Source organism: Cebidichthys violaceus, unplaced genomic scaffold, assembly GCF_023349555.1.
Source record: "Cebidichthys violaceus isolate CVI_PGR_0920_01 unplaced genomic scaffold, fCebVio1.0.p SCAF_16, whole genome shotgun sequence".
Taxonomy (NCBI): Eukaryota; Metazoa; Chordata; class Actinopteri; order Perciformes; family Stichaeidae; genus Cebidichthys; species Cebidichthys violaceus.
In genome coordinates, this window is record NW_027176329.1 from 11355872 (window position 1) to 11378384 (window position 22513).

At 40.3% G+C, this 22513-nt stretch overlaps 1 protein-coding gene across 2 annotated transcripts in view; it reads right to left on the reverse strand.

Moving 5' to 3' along the window:
* The window catches only part of LOC137872795 (oxysterol-binding protein-related protein 10-like), a 66494-nt gene that overhangs the window by 14089 nt on the left and 29892 nt on the right, over positions 1 to 22513 (reverse strand). For both annotated transcript variants that reach the window (XM_068711247.1, XM_068711246.1), the window contains 2 exons: positions 13273 to 13513; positions 8392 to 8522 (listed from right to left, as the gene is read on the reverse strand). In XM_068711247.1, coding sequence (XP_068567348.1) covers positions 8392 to 8522; positions 13273 to 13513 — 372 coding nt within the window. The remainder of the gene's footprint in view (positions 1 to 8391; positions 8523 to 13272; positions 13514 to 22513) is intronic.

The window sequence follows — 22513 nt, forward strand, 5'->3', positions numbered from 1 at the left end:
CTGATGGGTTCACAGCTAAAGTAACAACTGTGTGTATTTCTCAAACTCAGCTTCCTCTGTTAAATGTCAGGTGTGTTTTGAATGTCAACTTCCAGGGCAATACTAATAAGCTTCTAAGGGCTTCCAGTTTGACATTTATCACAAAGCTACCGGTTATGTCTACCTCGCATCTGTCATTTCATAAAGTATACAATCATTTATACTGTTTACTAATAACAGGCCTACCGACTCCAGTGGGATGGAAAAGGTAGAAGCTCAGCTAAACAGAAGCATTCGGAGTCATATTTTTCATTCAAAATGTCGCATTTTGCTTGAAGGCAATAAGTTGGCAGCTATGTGATAAGACCTGTAGCAATTTTATGTTCATTAGCAACTTTAAAGGCATTTATGGTCACCTATGTCTGAACAGACTGCACTGCATTTACTGCTTAGTTTAAAATTAGGACACTAAACATTCAAGCAGAGAACCCAATCTACCAGACCGAAGCAAAAGCAAAATAGTGAATGCACGAAAGCCATGAAAGGTGACAGAAGCAGTGAAATTACGTCTTTTCTCAAGGTACCAAAAACCAGGAGATGCAATGCTTGGAAAAAAAGAAAAAGTAGTGGGATGTGACCCAGATGCAACACAAGACACATCTGCCACAAAATAAAGCTCAGGCTTGAGAAATGCACCGCTTGACTGGTTATAAATGAGAAAGCGAAACAATATCGTGTCAGAATCAAGACTTCCCAAATCTCACCCTCTTCTTCTTCAAAAATAAAATGAGGCAAGTGCGGCTGTAGAGTTTCAGTGCCTCATGTATAAATTATAACCAGCAGTTTCATCAGCACAGCATCTAATGAGAAGATCTGAAAAAATATCAGCGCAGACACAGCGGTTAGTCACTCACTCACACACAGACACACACACAAGTATGCTTACGCAACAATAAAAGTAACTATACATACACCATTGCATTTCGTGGCGAGTCATCCTGAGGCCAGTTTGAGTTAAAGGCGGAGCTATTTAACAGCAAAATAACACCAACACATAAATTATTCTGAGACACTAAGAACAAAACAATAAGACTGTGCTGGTATCTATTTCAGTGCAGTCTGTAGTCAAGTCTTCATGCGATGAACTTATCCGACAAAAGGTTGCCTCCAGTGATGTCACTTGAGTCAGCGTCGGTCGGGGCTGAAGACTACAAGTTTAAAAAGGAAAATAACTGTGTGGTGGGAATTTAGAGAGAAATGATCTTAACAGAATTTGTAGCCCGCTCTCATCAAAATGCCACGTTTATATTGAGCTATTTTTGAAGTTTTTCGTTGTTTGCTGTTTTTTATTTAAAATACAACAATTTGATAATAGTTTTAAAAGCAATTAAATAGTAATTAAATTAAATCAAAAGTAATATTCTGAAAAAAAAGGTGTACAGTCGGCTGAAGCCTGACCTTAAAATTTACTCTAAACCGTAATTACGAGCAGCCGAGTGGCAAAACCGCTCACGTTAGCTTCCAACTTGTAATTCCAAGACGTTGATAATGGGACAGAAAACCAGTAAAAACAGAGACCAGTAAAAACATACGCCGCTTCACACAGTGAGTTAAAAAGGCCAGTCTGCTGCGTTAGCTCCACCTACCCTCTCTAACAGGCCAACCACTGCTGGGTGATGGAAACACGTCATAAACCCAGTTTGTACTCCGAAAAATGCAAGGGCTTTCAACAGCGGGCTATGGTCCATCGCCATTGTGTTACCTCATTCGTCGTTAGGTAGTGACTTTAAGACATTTATTTAAATGAATATCTTCATGATTATAACTGTAATTTAATAGGAACTAGCATTGACCTATACACCGTTATGTATTTGCTTTTCCTTGGTGTAAACCTGCTACAAATACGTGACACAACAAGAAAAGTAACTAATTGGCCATGTGACTACAAGGTTAATGCTACTTATTAATGAACCCTTCCAAGTCTTAATAAGGGACCTTATACGTGTTCTTCTTATTATGTTTTGCCAATATTATATAATAAATGCAGCATAAAGCACTCAAATCTCCCAAGTGTTGCCAGTCGTGTTGCATTGTGGATAATGTAAGCAGTACTGCTGCATCAATGTTGATTTTATAAAAAAAAATGTACTGTCCATCATCGGTCCGACAATGTTGTAGAAGTGCAATGCTAAATGTATTCTATACATTATAAGAGTATTCTTCTAAAATGCAATTCACATTTTGAGACTCAACGTCTTAAACTGACAAGCCGGCAGCACAATATACATCTATCATCATGTTGTACTGTAATCTTCCAACAACTGTGATTTCCTCAGCTTCTGTTTGCAGCCTGAATAATTATCCAATGAAGCATTAAGTATTGCCAACTCACAGCAAGATGGAAATATCTAAAGAACTGCTCTTTCTCTGACAAGAAGTGCAAAAAAAACAACTTTTAGCATCAGACGTTTTCCTCTAGCAGCTTTGAGAAACATTTAAGCAACAAGGATTCCTTACAGTTACAGTTACAAAATGTCTTTTGTATGCGTTTGAAAACCAGTAAAAAGGGTTGAAGATTGTGATGGCTCTCATAGAAGTGGGGTGAGAGACAAAGGAGAAAGTATTTTCCAGCAGGCATATGACATTTCCTGTTCCATAATCAAAATCTGGAGTTCAATAAAGAGAGTGGATTACAGAGTCATGGGTTGATATTTTTCACACTGAGCTCAGACGTGAGAACAGGCCATTCTTTGATGTTTTCACTCCGGGACTGACGGGACCTTTATGCCTGTTAATAAGACTTAAGGCGCCACCATGTAATCCCTTTTTATTACTTTGGCTGACTGTAGTGAACACGTTTAGAAGCAAAACAATCTGTATTCATTTAGTTCCAATAAAAAACATAAAACAATTTTTAAAACATAAAAATGAATTATTCCATAGTGGGTTGCAAGTTGGCCACACATGCTAACCTACAAATACAACGATTATTAAACACTGATGTCATTGCCACTGCTAAACTATTACAATTTGTCTTGTGTTCATTGTGCAGTGCAACAGCCTAATACAAACTAAATCATACAGAAGAAGAGCTGCACATCAGAGGACTTTGCTGCCCTCTGCTGGACCAAAGAAGACACAATAACTCAGAGATGAAAGAGGGGAAAGAGTTGTTAGCTTAATTAAAATGTAGGAAAGGACATGAGAGAAAGGAAATCTCTTCCGATACAACCCATCTTTCTTTGTCTTAGCTGTTATACATTTTTTAATTTTGTGGAGAATATCTACCTTTTACATAGCTTTTTAATAGAATAATGTACGTTAAAAAAGTGCAATAATCAATCTTGTACAGATCAACCTGGATACCAGAAACAAAAGCACTCAAACAACAGGTACACATATGGAGTAAGAGTTACTCTCCTCCATTTCTCTGTTAATACAGAACTGACTGAAGGTCTGCCGTTAACTTCCTGTATATCCATAGAAATACAGTCTAATATGTGACACGGAAGTGAACTGGTGCTGTTACAAATGCATAAACCGACCTGATTTCTGCAAGCCTGAGCAATTTTTCCTCCATTTTCCCACAGTCATGCACAGGCCCCATGCTCACCTTTGCCTTCAAACGCCACTGTGGCGCTTCATAATTCAATAATTCAAACAGCAAACCTTTATTATTCTGGGGTAATGTATTTTCTTCCTTGCACTCATCACTAATCAGTGTGTGAATCAAAGTGGCAAAAAAGATTAGAAATTGAGATTAGATCAGGAATTGACCTTAAGCGTAGCTGGACATTTTGTCCATATCTATGGTGGGGTGACATCTAACCAATAAACACTAAGCCAAAGACTAAACATTTCATTAAAGCCATTAATAAAGCAAGCACTTCCTCTTGTTTCTATTGTTGGCTGCATACTACGAACACATATCAAATACCATATTTTTCAGAAACCTCTTGATTCATTCACCCAAAGCATTTTGCAGTTTACTCTATATGCATTGAGTTTTCCTACCACAAGATGGCAAAATAGCAATCTTACCAGATTTAACTTGTGCCAAACACACTAGATAAATGATCATCCCAAGAACACCGCCGATCTCTCTCCTTCATTATCTAAACACCATCTTTAGCATGTAGCAGTGTGATACAATCAACTTAATCAAAAATCTCAACCTTCTCATCTCCTTCACGCCAAGACACAACATTCAATCACTCTGCCTGGACAGGGAGTCGTCAGATGGATGACGGTGCTGAATCAAGTGTAAAGTTGGACAAATGCGCCTCTGCAATCTGCTCTGCCTCTCCTCAGTCTCTCTGTCCCTCTTCTTCAAACGCCGGCCAGAGCATCTTTGAAGGCTCTAATGAAATCTAGTTCAGGCTGCAGGGCAAAGGCGGGTAGCAGGCAAGAGGGAAGTGCAAAATATTGCAGAGCAATAACAGGGTGCGGTAAAAAAAGGTCTGAATTTAGATAGATGAGATGTCTGCTTTTTTTTCTTTAAATGACACCTACACTGATACTCTATTTCGTGATGACAGTTAATGATAGGGCAGTGTGTGTGTTTGGGAAAGAAAACTAGAATTTCAGCTTTTTACATGAAGTCAAAAGTGTAAGCAGAACTTTGACATTGTTTAAACAGTATTTAACTGTCAGTTTCAAATATGAATGAAAAAAGAAGCCTAGGGGTTGATTTTGATGGCCTGTATTTTCTTTTTTCCTTACTAAATATGAGACTAAAATAAGGGTCATGAGAAGTCTTCATATATGATATATAATATGTGAAATTTTCTTTAGTTAAACCAAATTTGCAAAACTGCATGTTCTTGTGGCAGCACAACAAGCTAAAAACACAACTTAAAGTTGATGTATTTATGGGCATTGTTTTTCTTGCCACTTGATGAATTTAAGTTCAATATTTACACTCCTTTTAGCTTTGTTTGGGTCTCCACCAACTCTGTCTCTTCAGTTGCTAAATGCCCTACTATGTTCACCAGCTAACTGCTAACTTTGGTGCTGAGCAGTTGCTGAAAGTAGCTTAATACCGGTCGATGCGAGCAGTGAGAGTGAACTAAAGCACTGAAAAAAGTTGTGTGCTGTAACCCTCCCCCCCTAAAACAGCAGGAAGACTCGTGAACACTTCACCAAACTGAGGGGGTGATGATTCTCTGTGGGCTCATTAACACAACCAACACATTTTACATTACATACAAGCATTTGTTCCAGTGTTATTATAAAGTGCAGCTTTAATGTTTTTGGTCAAATAAAGCTTGTGGGGATAACAGCTTAATTAAAAAGCCGTATTCTTGCGGCTGCTGGTGTGACACAGGAAAAATTATTCTAGAGGTAATGTAAATGTTTTATGAAAGAATGCAAAAGCAGGTCATCCTCATTTTCCTGCAGGTCCCTTACAGGTCTATATACATATCATATGACAGGCATGTCTCGGCCTTCCTCATTACTGGAGCACAGTATCCTAATAGCATACTTTAGTGGGCAGAAACATACCGACAGTGGCAGGAATGTCAATGCAGATGGTTGGCTCAGGCCCCCTGAATCATAACTGCCATAACACTGTCTGAGATGTCTTTAAAGGTGCCAAATCACCATTATGAGCTGCCCTCCCTTCTCCACTCCTAATTGTGCACCATGAAGTATGTTGAACAGCTTGACAATTAGCCGTAAATGGGTTGACACTGGAAAGCCGCACTACCCATTTTACCATTCATCATTAACGTGACAGATCACATCTCTGTGCCTCTAGATTAGGCCGCTGCCAGAACAGTTAACTCCCTCGTGATGGTTAGGCAGGGTGCTGCTTCACTGCTCACATGAAGGGTAAAATGTCCCTCCCTGGCTCCTGTACCTCGCTTTGATATAACCGAGAAGTCAGCCCGTTATAAGATCTTATGCTAGTGTTTAACAGGCGGTTCCCTGAATGTTCAACAAAAAGAGACTTATGACAAGTAATCCCACAAGTTTAACATTTGACAAAAAAGGCTATTACGAGCGGGCGTGGCAGTAAATGCTGCCGGGTTGACACTTGCCCCCATTAATCTTGATCTTGTTATTCACGTCAGAGGATTTAATTATTCTGCTGTGTTTGAATAATGGATGACAAAAGGATCAATGTGATTCATGTGACAAAGGTGCAACAGAAAAGTGACCCTGTGTTTACAAGATGCTGAAACGAACAAATCTGCAGTTGTTTTTCTGTTGCTATGGCAAAGTTCCATACTGTAGCAATTTAAGGATGGAACATTGTAAGTGATGGTTATTTTACTTTCAGGCCAACTATTGCTGCGTTCCAATCTGACAGTAGTTCCCAGTGCTAATGTTAGCTGCTGTAGTTGGAACCTAAAGAAGTTATTTTCATTATATATTAACTATTTTATTTCAGTAGTGTGAAATTTCCACAGCAACATGTATCCGAGGTATCTCCGTTACCAGACCAGAGGAAGTGATGTCTATATTAATGAAGTTGCAGGGTGTTCTGTGTACTTGTTCCTATCATAAGGGACAATGTAACTAATTTGATGTCTACACTTTGTGAATTCTGCGTTCTTGTTCTTACAATACCTTTGGTCCAACTCTTATTTATGGTATAACTCGCTGCTATTTGTTGGTGTTTCAATCTTCCCAAGTCTGTAATTATGTATAACTGGATGTTCTAACTTTTTGGTTTCTTTTGTGAAGCATTTTGCCATTCTGCTCTTGAAAGGAGTTATATGAATAAAGTTACTTAATTACATATCATGGAATTGCAAAATTCTACTACTAGAAATATCTAGTAAAAAAACAAGACACATCTAGCAATCTAATACTGTATGTCTTTGGAAGGCATTAAATACAAAACAATCATCCATGTGCTATAATTTACCTTTTGGGAACCGTGTTTCTCTTTAGCCTGTCTAGCAGGGCGGTTGTTGTCCTCTGAAGCTGTTAATCAGCATTTTAACTAAATTATTAAGATGTCTGCTTTCCATTTGGGGACATAAAGCAAAGCCCTCTAAGCCTCACACCTTCACCCGCCCTTCTGTCCCTCCGCACGACTGGCACACATTCATGTCAATGTCATCTGGCCTCAATTTCCTGTGACTGACACAGGGTGGTCCAGACAGGCAGACAGCCCCTCTCTGCAGCAGGCAGGAAAGGCAGGAATTCACGAAGCCCCCCTCCTGGGATCGGCTCACTTCCAGCTCTATACTTTGTGACCCACTTATTTGACAGCAGCTCTGTTAAAACTTTCAGAAGCGACGAGTGCTTCCCTTCACGGGCGATGAGGGACAGGCATGAGAGAATGAAAAGAAAATCCAGAAAACCACTGGATCAACATCATCACTAGCACAGATTTGTTTCTCAGTCCACTGGAATGAACGAGTGGTTCATTTCATTCAGATTTTTCATACCGTTTCCTTCCTACCTTGTACGTAGCCTTTTGCTTTTAATTAATTTCACTACAGCAAACGAATCAACTTACAGAGTCTTGACAAGTTATTCAGGTTGCCACCTGATCAAAACGCACACGGATCATAGATGTGTTATTGACAAGCCCTCGGGCTGCTCTATTTCTTCATTCTCTGAGCTGAGGGCAGACTGGATGCTATAGTAACTCACTATTGCCTCTAAAGGAGCAATAGGTATTACAAGACAGCACGGGCCTTTTGATAAGTTCAGTTCATTTTTCATTGTTTAAAAAAAAAAACGATTGCCAGATCTTACACTCTAAACTTTTATTCACAAAAAGAACATTTTCAATTTTGTGTTTCACTAGACAGCGAGGATCGTGTGATATGAATATAACTTTGGCTCATAAAAAAGAAGGTGAAATGTTCACTGTGATGGACCCGCCTATCCTGAGCAAGCAAGTAACAAGTCTGTGCAAATTCATTCCCCAATGTGGAGAAGGTCTGTTAAGAAGGCTAGAATTGAGAAACAAAGAATAACTTCACAGTGGGAATAAATCCCTGTACGGGCCTCATGGTAGACTTATAATTTATTAAACATGCACCATTTAAATATAATGTCTCTGGCTCAAGTCCAGCCGGTGACCTTTGCTGCATGTCAAAGCCCTTTCTCTCTCCCCATGTTTCCTGTCTGTAGCTACACAGTCATTATCCAATATTGACTGATTATAAAATGTGTATTTTAACAACCATCCAACCAACACCTGTCTTGGCAACCATCAGCCATCAACAACCGTTTGTAACTTGTCAAAAACACTATCCTAGCTAGAAATCGCAATAGACAATTTCCATATCTCCTAGATTTATTGTGTAGCCCCACAGTGGTCTGGGTCTTACATCTAAGACGCTATAAACTCAGATCTCGAACAGACCGAGACAACAGGGGAAGAAGGAGGAGCGAGTCAGAGGGCAGAGGTGATATTTGACAGCATGACATAATGTTTCTCACCTCAGCACCATGGGACAGACTCCTTTTCCTGAAGGCCGGTGAGGGCTCGGCTGATCGTAGAGGAGTCAGAACTCCGTTCTTCAACTGCTCCTCTGAGGGCGACTTTGGTACAGTCCACACAGGAACACCATCTGAAAACCAACAAGGTTAGTTAACAACAAAGATAACAACAGTGAGAAGGAGATACATGGGGTTTACTTTCATCTAATTTGTACTGTTGATTTGTGTGTATTAATGCTTGAATTGGGGTTGGATGAAATGTATAATAAGAATGAAAGAGGGACTTTGACTTTGACGAGTCATATCACCCTCTGCATCTTCATCTCTGACATTCAATATTAAGGTTTTTATGAATGATGCTGGACTGAGGGTGTGTTATTGATTGTTGTTACTGATTGAGACTATCAGGAAATTGTTTGTAGGCTCTTGTGTGTGTCTGTTAAAATGTAATATTTGTTCATTGTCCCTTTTCTGTTGTGTTGACTCAACTAAGGTCAGACATACAGAAATGATGATTCACTTTGACTCTGAGCAGCAAGCAATAACATGTTCTGCAGAAATATCATAAATCTAAATCCTGTACTGTCTCATGCTGTAACTGAGCTTTGAAACAACTTCACGCCAGTTATTGTATAGTCATTTAAAAATCAATACATAGTCTGTGAGTACTGAACCTCTACCGTCTTCACCTACAGTAGCTGGACTGTCAGAGGTGAAGATTCAAAGTTTGAAGATTCTGAACTTCCAATTATGTGCAATATTGTGATAATAAGATATTTTTTAGTATCATTCATCCGCACATCTAGCAATTGCTTATTTTAAAGCCTCAGTTAGAATTACAGGTCAGTGAGTTACAAAATGACGTAATGTGGGAAGATGAAACATCTGTATTACTTAAGGTGCAGTGTGCAAGATCTGGCCACATGCTCCAAACTAATCTTCACGTGTGGCAACGGCCTAGTTTATGCCAGCCATCTTTGTGTTTACTCAGACACTAACCGGCGACTGTACGGCCCGTCTATGTTTTGGTTGTTATGTTTTATTGGATTAAATCCAAATTGGCAGAAACAAGAAAACGGCTCATATTTTTGTTTTGTTCCTTCCACCACATGGCGACTCCTTCGCCGGGAGGAGAGCGTTCAGCAGCTCCGGGAGACGGAGGTTCAGTCGGCGGAGCTGTAGCAACTCAAATTCAGCTGTTGCAAACCCGAGCACCGGGGATCTGATCCAGGGACACTGCTGTGACTACCCGCCGGATCAGCAAACTTTCACTGCAGACCAAGCACCGCTGTCGGCCAACAGCCCGCTGGCCATAGCCAGCTGTGACTCCTGGCGCTGGGGTTTGCGCTGGCGGATTGAGAGTTGCTAGAGCTAACCGCCATCTAAAGGTCTGTCTTCCAGAACCACCACCTGCTCTCCTCCTGGCAGAGTAGTCTCCTTGTGGCGAGAATGACGACACAAATTTCATTAGATATCTCTGCAACACAATACATGGATGTTAACACTGTAACCTAAATGTTAGTTCATTTTAATGTCTTGAACAAAAATTCTGGCCAGATCTTACACATTGCACCTTTAGTAGGAACCAATGGTTACAATACTGACTAAAATGCTCCTTACTGGATATCAGCTTAACAACACTACAGCCTCAAAAACAGACATCAAATTCAGTCAACTACTCTGACAGCCCTCTAACATTGTGCTTCACCAAAACGGCATCTACTGAGCCGATCATTCATTTGTGTCTCCTGTGTGAACAGACTAATGTGATTTGCAACCGTCACTCACAAAAACCAAGCTGCAAGTTTCCTCATTCAAAAGCTTCTTATATACATCACAGTAGTAGATCACATTTCAAAGTACTGTTGATGGAGCGGTACCACAGGCCCTTCTCCTCTCCGGCCCCAACGCTCAAATTGGGTTAAAAGTCTAATGCACCAAGAGGCCGTTCTTTGATATCCATTAGTGAGAAGCAAGCTGTGCTGACACAGGTCGACATGCTGCAGAGGCTGAGGCAAGTCTGTCTCGACAAAATGAGCTGAAATAGCCCTCAGGCCAGGTCTCTGCTTTGGTCAACTGACAGTTTGACAGACAGGAACCTGGAAAGTGTTAGTGGACCTCCTCCGACAATACTGGACTCATATACAATGGACACAGAAGCAGGGGTGGCACTGCCCGAAGGCGAGTGAAGTGTGAATGAGTTGTAATTATAGTGAGAACTGAATTTTTTGAAAAGGTTATTCTCAAGACATTTGGAGGTTAATAGGATCCTGGGAGTTCATTTTAAGATGGGGTTTTTAGGGGAAACATTTCTGGAAAATGTTCAAGTATTTACAAGAAGCTAGTTTACAAACAATTCATGACATACGTTGACGTTTTTCTGAGATGTCACAATAAAGCACCAGAAGTAGAAACACTCAGTGAGCAGCGGGATGTCTGGGCCATTGGATAGAGACATGCAGGTGAATCAAATGGCCGTCGCCGATCGAACAGTGGAGAGACAAACATTCATGCATTTGATTTTTCCAATGGCTCTACCTTCCATTTCTGGGCTGTGACATCGATTAAGATTTTGTGATGCTTTCACATCCAACTCTTACCCTACATGTTCTTCTTGTACCTTTCATTTTCTGTTTCTGTCTTTATGTTAAGCTGCAGGGAGGGGGGTAGTTTGCAAGGTATATTTCCTTTATGGATTTGAATTTCCTTAAAGGAAAATGTTCTGCGTGTGGGGTGAAAGAGAGAGGGTTGGGCTTCAAGCTCTTTATTGCAGTGACAGGGGAGCTAGAGCGAGCAGCGAAGATCCTCCGTGATCAGCTGATAATATGCTGTCTGGTTTGTGACTGGCCGGTTTTTGATGGGAGTTTACAAAGTCCCTTCAAGTTCCTTGACTGTCTTTGCAATTGCTGGAGCTGACTCAGACCAGCTTCTCTGGTTTTGTAGTAATAGGAGCCTGGAGGGACTAAGGTGCCAGCCAAACTCAGTCCAGCCTCATGCTCGGCTCTCTACCAAAGAGTTATCTTGCCCATGCAGTGGCGAAGCTTTCCTGTGTGGGCGTAACAAAACCATTCAACCAACCAACCGACCAGCCAGCCACTCCCTTTATCAGCTGTACCAAATCTGGATGCTGCTCATGCCGGTGGGCCACACTACCCATCTGTGGCAAAACCGAGGATCCTAACAAAAAACTCCTCACTGAGGTGTGGGGGGTACATGCCGGAAGCGGGGAGCAGCTGGACCCCCACAGGACTGATCAGCCAGGCAGCGGAAGGAAAGAGGTTTGTACTTGCGGCCCGGTGGTCCCACTCCACACCACCCCCTGTCTGATGAACAGGTACAGGGCAGCATGGCTGTTGACGCAAAGAAAAGACCGACAAACTGTGAGGACCAGCGGATTGGCGGGGATCCGGCACCCGCCCCAAACAAAGACCCACAAAGACTTTCCAAAAGTCATAAATGACATCCCATTTACGCTGTAAAGTATCCCATACATTCCTCTCCCAAGCCTCATCCTCCAGCTCTTCCTGGGGCATCCCAAGGCGTTCCCAAGACGAAACATCCACAGAAACTTCTCAAACAACTTCTACAGTAGAATCCAATTTTGCCAATTAAGAAGTAGCACGTTTAACGCTTTATTAGCCATTTAGTACCATTAAGTATGTACAGTAAGTCCATCTTAAACACAATTCCATGAAAAAGTCCAGCAAAACTACTAAATGGACTTTGAGGTGAGATTGTTTTGTCAACAGCAGATAAGTGGTTTACTTTGCAGGTGTTTGAGACATTTCTATGGGCAACATTTTTGGCCTTGACTTATGGGTGGCCCCTGGGATCCATTGTAACTGCTGTCAATCCAAACTGACTAGTTGCCATCTTCCAAAAAAGGAGCAAGTTATACATTTTCACCAGCCACCTTTCGGTCCTACAGACAGCGAGTGTTTGGTGCTCAATAGATTTTCAGTGGAGTATTTCTTTAAATCAGCTCTACTTATTTTTACTGGAGAAAACATTTATGGTGTTGCTCTATAGCAACTTGAAAACTGTAAATGGATCATAAAGATTCTTCTGAACTTGGGAAAATCTGATCTGTCTACAACATTTGAAGGATTTGACATAATCTTAACAGAGACCATTTGTTCTGTTTTTGGGATCTTAATTCCACCCAAGGCACTGTTCCCTACTACTTGCTTTTATGCCGATAGAACCACCCTCAGGCTGAAAATGGTTTGAATCGAAAAAACTTTATTGGATCCATAGTGATCTGGCACAGAGCGGGTTAAACATGGCAGAGGTCTGACATTTTAGGCACCAGTGTGGATTCCTTTGGCAAAGAGTTAATCCTTTGAGGAGATTTAAAAGTGCATAGTATTAGTCATAGTATTTAGGTTTACTCACTCACACATAAACTGATTATTTTCTGACATGCATGTAGGAAGACAGTCTGAAATGCTTTCACGGATTCTGTAAAGAATATTGACAATAAAACCATGTTCATACACACTTCACATTCATGCTTGTTCTTGGCACTACCATTTTAAGGAACTATTGTCATTTCAATGCAATTGACGAGATTGAAGAGACACAATAATTAATTGAAAACAGCAAAGAACAACACTGACAACTACAAACTAAGACAAAAAACAGAAATGGAACAAATCAAATTAACACACAAATGCAACATTCAACAGCATTTACTACAAACATTGAAGTTCATGGTACCCATCAGGCAGGGACAAGAGCCACAGTCCAGCTGCCCCAGCTGGTCCTTGCCGCTGGGGCTGGGCTCTGGAGGAGGGGACTGGAAAGACAAGAGGGATGGGGGAGATGGAGGGGTCGGGGGCTCCAGTAGCAGCACTGGAATGGGGCCAGGGGCAGACTCACCGGAGGGAGCTCCATAGGCGGCGTAGTTGCACTGGGAGGCGTGGGACTGAGGTGGTCCCTGGCTGTGGCTCTGGGTCTGTTGGAGGATGTTCAGGCACTCTCCCAGGCAGCTGAGTGTGGCAGCTGACGTGGCTTTGAGCAGCAGCAGGTCCTGGTCCAGACAGGAGAGAGGGCCTCTGGGGGGCAGAGAGTCAATGGACTGGACCAGGTTCTTCTGCTGGCCCTCTGCTTGGGACATCACCTGGGGGACAACAGTGATTTGCAGCATTAAAATACATAATCAACAGTCACATTACTCAACTCATCAGCTAGCCACTGGTTTAAAGAGATGGGTTGGATTATTTTACATAATATGTTATCAGTTACTCAGGTACCAACAATGAGTCCTGTAAGTGCATCTCTCAGCCAGCCTTACCAGACAATATAATAAGCTACAATGCAAAATTAAAAAAAGCCTGGTCTCTGGACGGCTAGGAAATCAATATCACTACCAGTGAGTAAGTTACAATATATAATTTAATATGAAATAAACTAAAGAGACCATCCATTTAACTCTAACTGAACATTGGCAGGATTTACTAATGTTTTCTTTTCTATTTCTGCCTATTTTTAATTATTCACTTTAAGGAACAATAACTTCAGTGGGTAATTACATGTCCTTTAAAAGGATTAAGTTGGTAGTATTTTAGGTTTTTCTCTTAACCCTGTGAAAAGACCAAACCCGACAATGATATAGCTTATTTCTCTGTGCCACAGACCTTCATTGTTGTCGAAAACAAAACAAAAAACACATCAATGAGTCACACAGTTGCACTGGGTGATATGTTTCTTCATTTCAAAGAAGATGGGCACTGTAGTTTATTTTGAGTCAATTCCCATGGATAAATATAAAGTAGTGCAACAAATGTGTATTCATCCGCAGCTGAAAATAGTTCCAAAAGAATGTACCATTTAATCCTCTTTGACTAACGTCTGCTAAAAACTACAATGCCCAGCTGTTTTTGAAAATGATTTGGCCTTTTTAGGTCATGCAACTATTCATGTGTGGCCTGTATGTATGTCTTCAGTAGGAATTAATGTGCTTGGGCTACAGACAGGGTGGGGAAAAGAAAGTATTGACAGATGTAGCAACACACAGTTGATTTAGGCTTCGACAGTGAGTCTAAAACATAGAATAACTTGAGCTTCATCCCCAAATGTCCAATTTAAATGTTGATTCATGAATTGCAGACCTAATTAGTAGTAAGTCTGGTGTTTCATTCAAGACACGTCATCAAATCCTTAAAATAAGATTAGCTTGTTTGCTTGTTATTAAAACACTGAGAAGGAAACCAGTTATAATTTTCATTAATGGATGTTTATGGTCATCATTAAGGACAACTTCAATCTAAATTTAAATTGCGTACAGTACAATTTAGAGGTTGTTTGGACAGATGACATTCATCAACACAACCAATAATGCAGATACACACATGATAGAAATGTGACACAATATCTTCCACCATCTCATACATCTATACAGTCTTACTTCTGCGTAGGAAGTGACACAACTTAGCATTAATTCTAGTGTTGTCACCTCAGTCTTGACTACAGGCACAACCATCTGCTCCAAGACGGCAGTGCCAAAAAAAGAAGCTGCTAAAACTCTTCAAACAAAAAAAACACAAAAAAGTTCTCCCATGCGCTCCCACAGAAACACAAAATATTTCTTACTGACAGTTATATCTGTATGACTCACCTTTCGGAGTCAAAATGTATCACAAAGGAAGAAGACAAAGTCGGTTCTCGCTAGCGGGTAATAAGCTTCTCTCGAGGCTAATGAATCTGGGTTGTTTATCAGCCTGGAAATGTTGTATTCATTAATATTGTATGGCTTCACATACCCTCGTCCTCCACACGCACTTCAATAGCACATCTGTCTCCCTGCATCAGTACTCAGAGCTATTTGGGAGTCACTGAGAGCTGTTGTGGTGAGGTCATATATGGTTTAGACATTCATGTAAAGTTTCTTTTTTTTTTTCTTTTTTTAAAGCTGTCCAATTATTCAGCTATTTATTCAGGTCTGATGTTGAATTCCTCAGGCAGATGTAGATCAAATGTTTGTCTCCAATGGTTGTTATAAATAGACTCTTAACGTTTAGCATGTTGATATCATATCATTTTCACAGTGCCCTTCAAAAAATAAGGAGTTTCATTTCACACACGCATCTAATTTTTACTGGAGTTGAGACTGTGTCCCAATCGTGATGGACATAATTTTACTGCACTTTATAGAGGTCATAAAGGGCTGGATATACTTATGTATCGTCTTTCTTGACCATTTTGTGTCAAGATATAATGATTACCAATTTTCATGCTTAGGTGATGAATTAAATCTGACTAATCTGTTGCAGCATGAGATCAGACATGCTTGAGAATTGATGATTTTTCAAAAATTCGGGATTTTGGGTAAAAAAGTAAAAAGTTGTAAAAGAATGCACACAAACATATGACTAAAGCAGTTCGAGAGCGAGAGAGGCAATTCATTGTAGCGATTTTTGGTGAAGATATAAAGATAAAAATACGGAGCATATGGATGGAAGTTCATACAGATGTTTTGATACCTTTTCAGTCACGAAAACTGCCGGTCACAAATAAAAGTCATAGTATAGTCAAGCAGAAAGTAGAAATTAAGAATAAGTATAACTGCATCCTTAGTGGACTTGTAATACTAGAAATCAGAGCTGCCTCAGGGCCTAAATTTAGTTAAACGTGTTGCTACGCAACCTTAATTAAGTAACTAAAAAAAAAAGCATACCATGCTTTGAAATAACACAGGTCACTGAGTTTTATGGTGCTCAGTAAAATGCAGCCACTTTTCTTAATGCAAGACAAACATGACATCTTTCCGCAAGTATGGAAAGATGTGGAGAGGATTAGTATGTGTGTGCCAAGAGAGACACACACACACACACACACACACACACACACACACACACACACACACACACACACACACACACACACAAGATTAAGAGATAAATTAGTAATTTAATAAAAGAGGAGACAACCAAGCATACATGGGGTCAGATAGAGTGAGAGCAACTATAAAATAAGGTATCTAAGCTTCATCACCCACGTGTTGTAAAACTGTCTGTAGTTGAACATCATAAATACAACCTGGTCTCATGTGGACAACAGGGTCAATAATAATAAGAGTCAGAGCCACCTTCAAGTATTAAAATAGAATGTTATGCTTAGATACACATTCAATATGAATGTTTCATAATAAAACACATTTCTTCCTCTGTATTTTCCAATACAAACTAGCTCATAATTGTAACTGAAAAATAGACAAAAAAATAAGCTTGAGTTTGTAAATAATATTGCTCTCTGTATGTTAATAGATATATCGCTGGTATTCCATGTCATTGTTTGGTTTATATGCAGGTCACATTGTTAGACATGAACATAGAAGGAACATATAATTGCAGCAGACATCTGCTACAAAGCAAAGTCGGTGGATTTACAGTAATGGCAGCTCCCGCCACACAAACACACACCTCTCTGGAGCCAACCGGACCAGTGATGCTTCCAGAAATAGCCTAACCCTGCTGATCCAGCTCTGCTGCTGCAGCGTAAGTGCCCGGTGGTGCTGCTGCACTGAGAGTCGAGTCGTTTGATGAGTTCACATCAGCCGTGACAAGTTGGCTGAGGAGAGATGGTAATGTGCTCTGACTCCCACTGTCGCACAGCCAGTGGAAAGACAGATGCAAGCATGGATGGACAGACGGATGGGAGGTGACAGCATGACAATGGCCTGAACATTTAAACCAAGACCAAACCAATATATTGGTGCGTCAATGTAACATTTCAGAGATATAAGAATCGGAATTGTTAACGCTTCTAGTTAACGAGGAAGACTTTTAGTCTACACTGAATATATTTAGTGTCAGAGTAAAATGCTGCTATTGTATTATCTAAAATAATTGCAATAAAACAATATCATTGTCATTTTAAGATAACTGTATGCCACTGATATGATGATTTAGCATAATAATGCAAGAACACTCTTTCAATGAACACTCTTAATTTTTAAGAATATTCAGACAGTAGAATTGGAATGTGAATATATTAAAACATCCTAAACAAATATACTAAATGAAACCACAGAACCAAAACAATAAATAAAATGGACTCTCTGGCTTTGTAACTAAATCTGCACAATGCCCAAGTCTTGCAATGATTGGAAAAAAACAGCCGTATTTTCTGGCGTCATGTTGGCTGAAATGTTGGTGACATTCTTATGTAAACAAACACGCAAGTAAACAAAACGGGCAATATTGAGGTAAGCAAAAGTGATCACGGTCATGTCCCAATAGCGTATTATAAGTCGGCAATGTAAACGCTTTTGAGGTCGTGTACATATAGTGTGCGATACGTCGATGGCGTTATTATTGGGACGGGCCTAAGTAGAACCCTAACTCTGTGCTGCTGCTGTGTTTGAGCCTCCTGCCTGGGGTGAGGATGGTTCAGTGAGTGCTGGCGGGTCGGGGATCAACAGGGCAGAGCTGAGGAGGCAGATCATGTGGAGAGTCACTGAGGTGCAAAGACCACTTCCCCCTCCATGACTGTTTGAAAGAGAGCCAAAGTTGTATGCATCTGTAGCTGGGGTGGGGGGGGTGCGTTGGAACAGAGTAGTGTTCATGAATATGATCAGCCATAGTGACCTGAAAATAAATGGGATGTACACCACAACGTTCCCACCGTTTGACCATAAATCCACCGATAATCAGCACGCGGCAGCTTTCTGGTCTCTACCGTGTACAGTGGTGCATAAATCACAGTGCAAGCACGCTCCTTTACTGTTGACTCGAGCATCCCCCGGCTCTGTGCCAACCCCGCCAGACAGGTTTATGGGCCCTGTTACAAATAAAGATAGTAGAACAACAAAATTACATGAGGAGGGAGGGAGGAAGGAAGAGAGGAGGTGAAGGAACAGTGGACGAGGAGAGAGAAGCTAAATGACGGCACGTACGAGTCAGATCGCACAAAGAGGCAACCCAGTTCTTCTGAACCAAAAGCGAGAATGAATCACGCGTCACGGAGGACCTTGTTTTCTCCCCAGACGGAGAAAACACAAGCACCAAAAGGAGTGTTTGTTTTGCATAACGATCGCACCATCTGCTCTGTATTTACTCAAACTGTCCCCCGGTTCACTTGAGACAGACTCTGCTCCTGAGAGGTGACAAATGACTCTCCGCTCACACCGAACGAGATTTGCTCTCTTTCTGTCACAGAGTGAATTACTTAAGCGAGATATTCTAAGCGAGACGAAGCAGACGCACAGCGTGGCGACTCCGAGTGGGGATTTTAACAACTTGAAGCCAGCCAGGTCGTCAATGAGCGAGAAGGTGCATGAAATAAAGATCTTTGCATGAAATATTGATGCTACTCCAGCGGTGTCACTAGAGTGACAGGCAAAAGAAGCCGACGAACCGCTGAGGTAATTGCCAAGTTTTTAATGCACAGTTTATCTAATGGTGTGGCAGTCTACCCCCTCACTGTACCAGTCATGGGAGAGGAGACGCAAAGTGCTCACATCCTACTGTGAGGTTTCAATTACATGACAGGTTATTAGGAAAGCAGAGTATTTTTTGTTCATGTGATGCATTAGAACGCCCTATTTGGGAGAGGTCATACAAAGCTGCCTTGTCTCTAAATTATTTCACCGTAATTTAACGGTAACTTACTGGCAGCAGGGATGCCAGTAATTTACTGTTTTTTACGGTGCACTACCGTAATTTACTTTTACGTTATCTTACCATATAATGGATTAAGGTATGTGATAGTAGGATAACTGGGTTTTATCGTGATTTTACGGCATATGCCAGAATGTTACCATTTATTTACCAAGGATAATACAACCCAATACTTTTGCATTTAATTCCCAATAAATAAAAGAATCACAATAGACATTCAATACATAATCGTTGCAGTTTATTACAAGTTCTCAAATAATAAAGGGACATTTTTACATCACAAAACTCACAATGTACGCCATATTTAGAAGAAAACTAATAAACTAATAAAATCGTTAATGACCAGCTTAACTGAACTCATTAGCATCAACAGTGTAACACTGAATTAAAATAGTATTAAGAACAGTGTAATAGAACTGCATCACAGTCTAGCTTGTTAACAAGTCTTTATAGTTAATTTGAACTGCATGAACTCACACGTGAATGAAAACAATAAAGAGAGAGAACACCTTGAAAGAGGACTTGACTGCAGCGTCTGGCTGGTATCCTCAATCTCTGATGACGAGTGACTGTAATACAAACAAAATAAAAAAATTAGAAACACAATGTTCTGAACTTCTGGCATCAGGATAAACACACTTAAAAGAAGCTTTGGGTGTGCAAATGTGGGTTTGCATGTGCCTCACACATGTTACATATCAGTGTAAGTCTTTGCAAAAAGCTAATACAACAACACCATACAGTTTAACGTTAAATTAACAGACTTGCCTTTGTAATGAGCTGCTTATGTTAGGTGAAGAAATTAAGCTAAGACAATGGACCACAATGGACCAACGTTCAACAATAAAATGAGTTTGATCTGGTGTACTTACCAGTTAACTTACCTCAACTGTTCGTCAGCGATTTCTGGTCCGCTCTCCATTTTGATAATCGTCCCATCTGTAGTCCTTCAGTCGGTTCAATAAGAGCACAAGTAAACACAAGTTAGGTTACTAACGTTACATCTTAACACTGTAATTGGTGATTAACTTTATTTATGTTAACTTAACTTGCTATGCTGTTAGCTCGCTAACCTTTCTAAGGCTACTTGAGCTTGAATTAGCTAACGTTACAGAGCTAGTGCCGCCAATATTAGCAACCTGATGTAAAGAAACAGACCAAGTGAAACATTATCTGAGACGTTAACAGTTAATCATGAAGACAAAACAATAATATAGACTTTGAATTTTGGATGATAAGCGTAAGTTACCTTGGCTCCTCGGTTGATCTCCACATGGCTGCTCAGAAGGATGAACTGAAGCTTTTGTGTCCAGAGTCACGTTCAGGAGCAGTCGGTCACGTCTTGTCACTCAAAAAGGTCTTTTAGGCAATGAGCAGTTTGAATAATACAAATATTCTATCGTCATTTCAGACACATTAACCTACAATAGACAGTACGATGTAGATGGATTGTGATTCACTGAACTTGTATAGATGCATATATCCACCTCTTCACAAAAAATACTGTATCATGCTGTTAAATTACGGTTGTCTGCTGTTATTCTTAACTTACGGTATTAGCTGTTAATTTACATGCAAGGATGAACATTTAACTGTATGTTACAGTTATTATGAAATACGGTAAGATACCGTTGAAAATCCCCCCAAAAATGTATTCAACATGTTACTGTCAAGGATACATACAATGGGTATTGGTAAGTGAAGGCTTTCACACACCAGGGTGTGACAACAACACGAAAACGCAAAACACACGCCTGTGAATATTTAGCATCAAAGCTATTCATACTGGTGACAATGCAAGAGTTGCGACACATTTTCAATAAAAGTATCTGGATCCATCAACATCTTCCACGATGGCCGACATGACTTCTTCCCTGTCTTCATCTGATTTTCTCCTCTGTGCCAACAGTTTGCACGGGGAGGTAGTGTTTTACATTTCGAAAGCCTCTCATCTCTTCTTGTCCATGTTTCTTCCTCCTTCCTTACCGCTAAGTCATCTTATCTCCATAATTCAGCGGCCAGATGCACGGCTGCCTGGCAACGATCCGAAAAGCACATTTTAACTATAACCAAAAGTATGAGACCACAAAATGCTGCAGCTATACATCTATAGTTTGCCAGTCGGGCATAAAATTATGTTTTCATCATGTCTATCATTTTCGCCTTCACAAACCCAACTTTATGTGTAATCTATGACAATTAATCACTACACATCAATAGCAGACTGGCTATTAAGAAGAGACGGGAACAAAAAGATAAGCAGAGAGCGGTGAATGGCTGTGCTGAATGTATGGAGATGTGGCAGATGAGGACGAAGTGGAAACCAGAACCGACAGGTCTGGTGACCGAGGCGGAGAGAATTAATGAGGATTTAAACTTCAAACTAAATCAAAAACTGATTGGAAATTTCAAGTGGAGGGGTTTTTAATTAACTCAGGATGTGCTTGCAGATCTGTAAATGTAAGCTCTTATGGAAACAGTGGTCAAATCAAAATGCATACATTCAGCGATTAGTAGGACGACATGGACAGGAAAATTCAAATGTTCCATATTGACGAGCTTGCTGGCACAATTTATCTTCTTTGCACACACGGACATTTTTTACATCTCATATGTGGGGTGCCGCACACACTGACCCTGATTCAACAACATAAGCTCCACGAGCTCTTCCCTCTGTCACCGGCCATGTTAATCAGTATTGATATATACCATAAAATGCCAACAAAGCTGAACTTACAGTGAAGACTGAGTACACTGCAGTCGCTGTCAAGCTTGCAAGGAAGCCAGAAATATCTGCTGAACTCACTGCACCAGTGTCCCACCTGAGACCAGTGCAGAGACTCTGAAAGCCACGCAAAATACAAAATGAGCACACAAACCCTTCTTGATGGACTATATCCAAGTGTTTTCCGTTAAAACGCAATACTGTTTGATTAATATTTAAGGTTTTGAATCCAGTTTATTAAAACTTGTTTTGTTCATTATACATATTGGTCATAGCAAAATCAAGTTAATTGGTAAGATCTGGGAATGCAGAAACATCCAACAGGCATACGATTATACAGATTTCAAACAAACCCCATGGTCAGACAAACTTGTTTGGAAAAGTTTAACAGTAAAAGTATATCCAAACTTGGAAGATTAGAGGGAGCACTAGCAAGGAGGGCAAACAAAGACATTGGTAAGCTAATTTTCAGTAGTTTGGCTACTTCTAGTGTAAGTTAGTCAGAGATGCAGCGTAGTTGTCCTTGAATATTTTGGAAAAGTTGGAAAAGCTTGTTATTCAACCTGCTGTGTTTGTATTAAGTTTTGACAAATAAAGCCCTTTATCACTGGGATTTGGATGTAAATACAATGTCAAAATGACGAAAGAAATAAACTTCTAAAAAAAATGCCATTTGTGAATATTCACAACAACACAATCATTTAAAAAAAAAAAATATTTATCCATTTTTAAATATGATCAATGTAAAAAAATGTATAAAACAACATCTTTATAT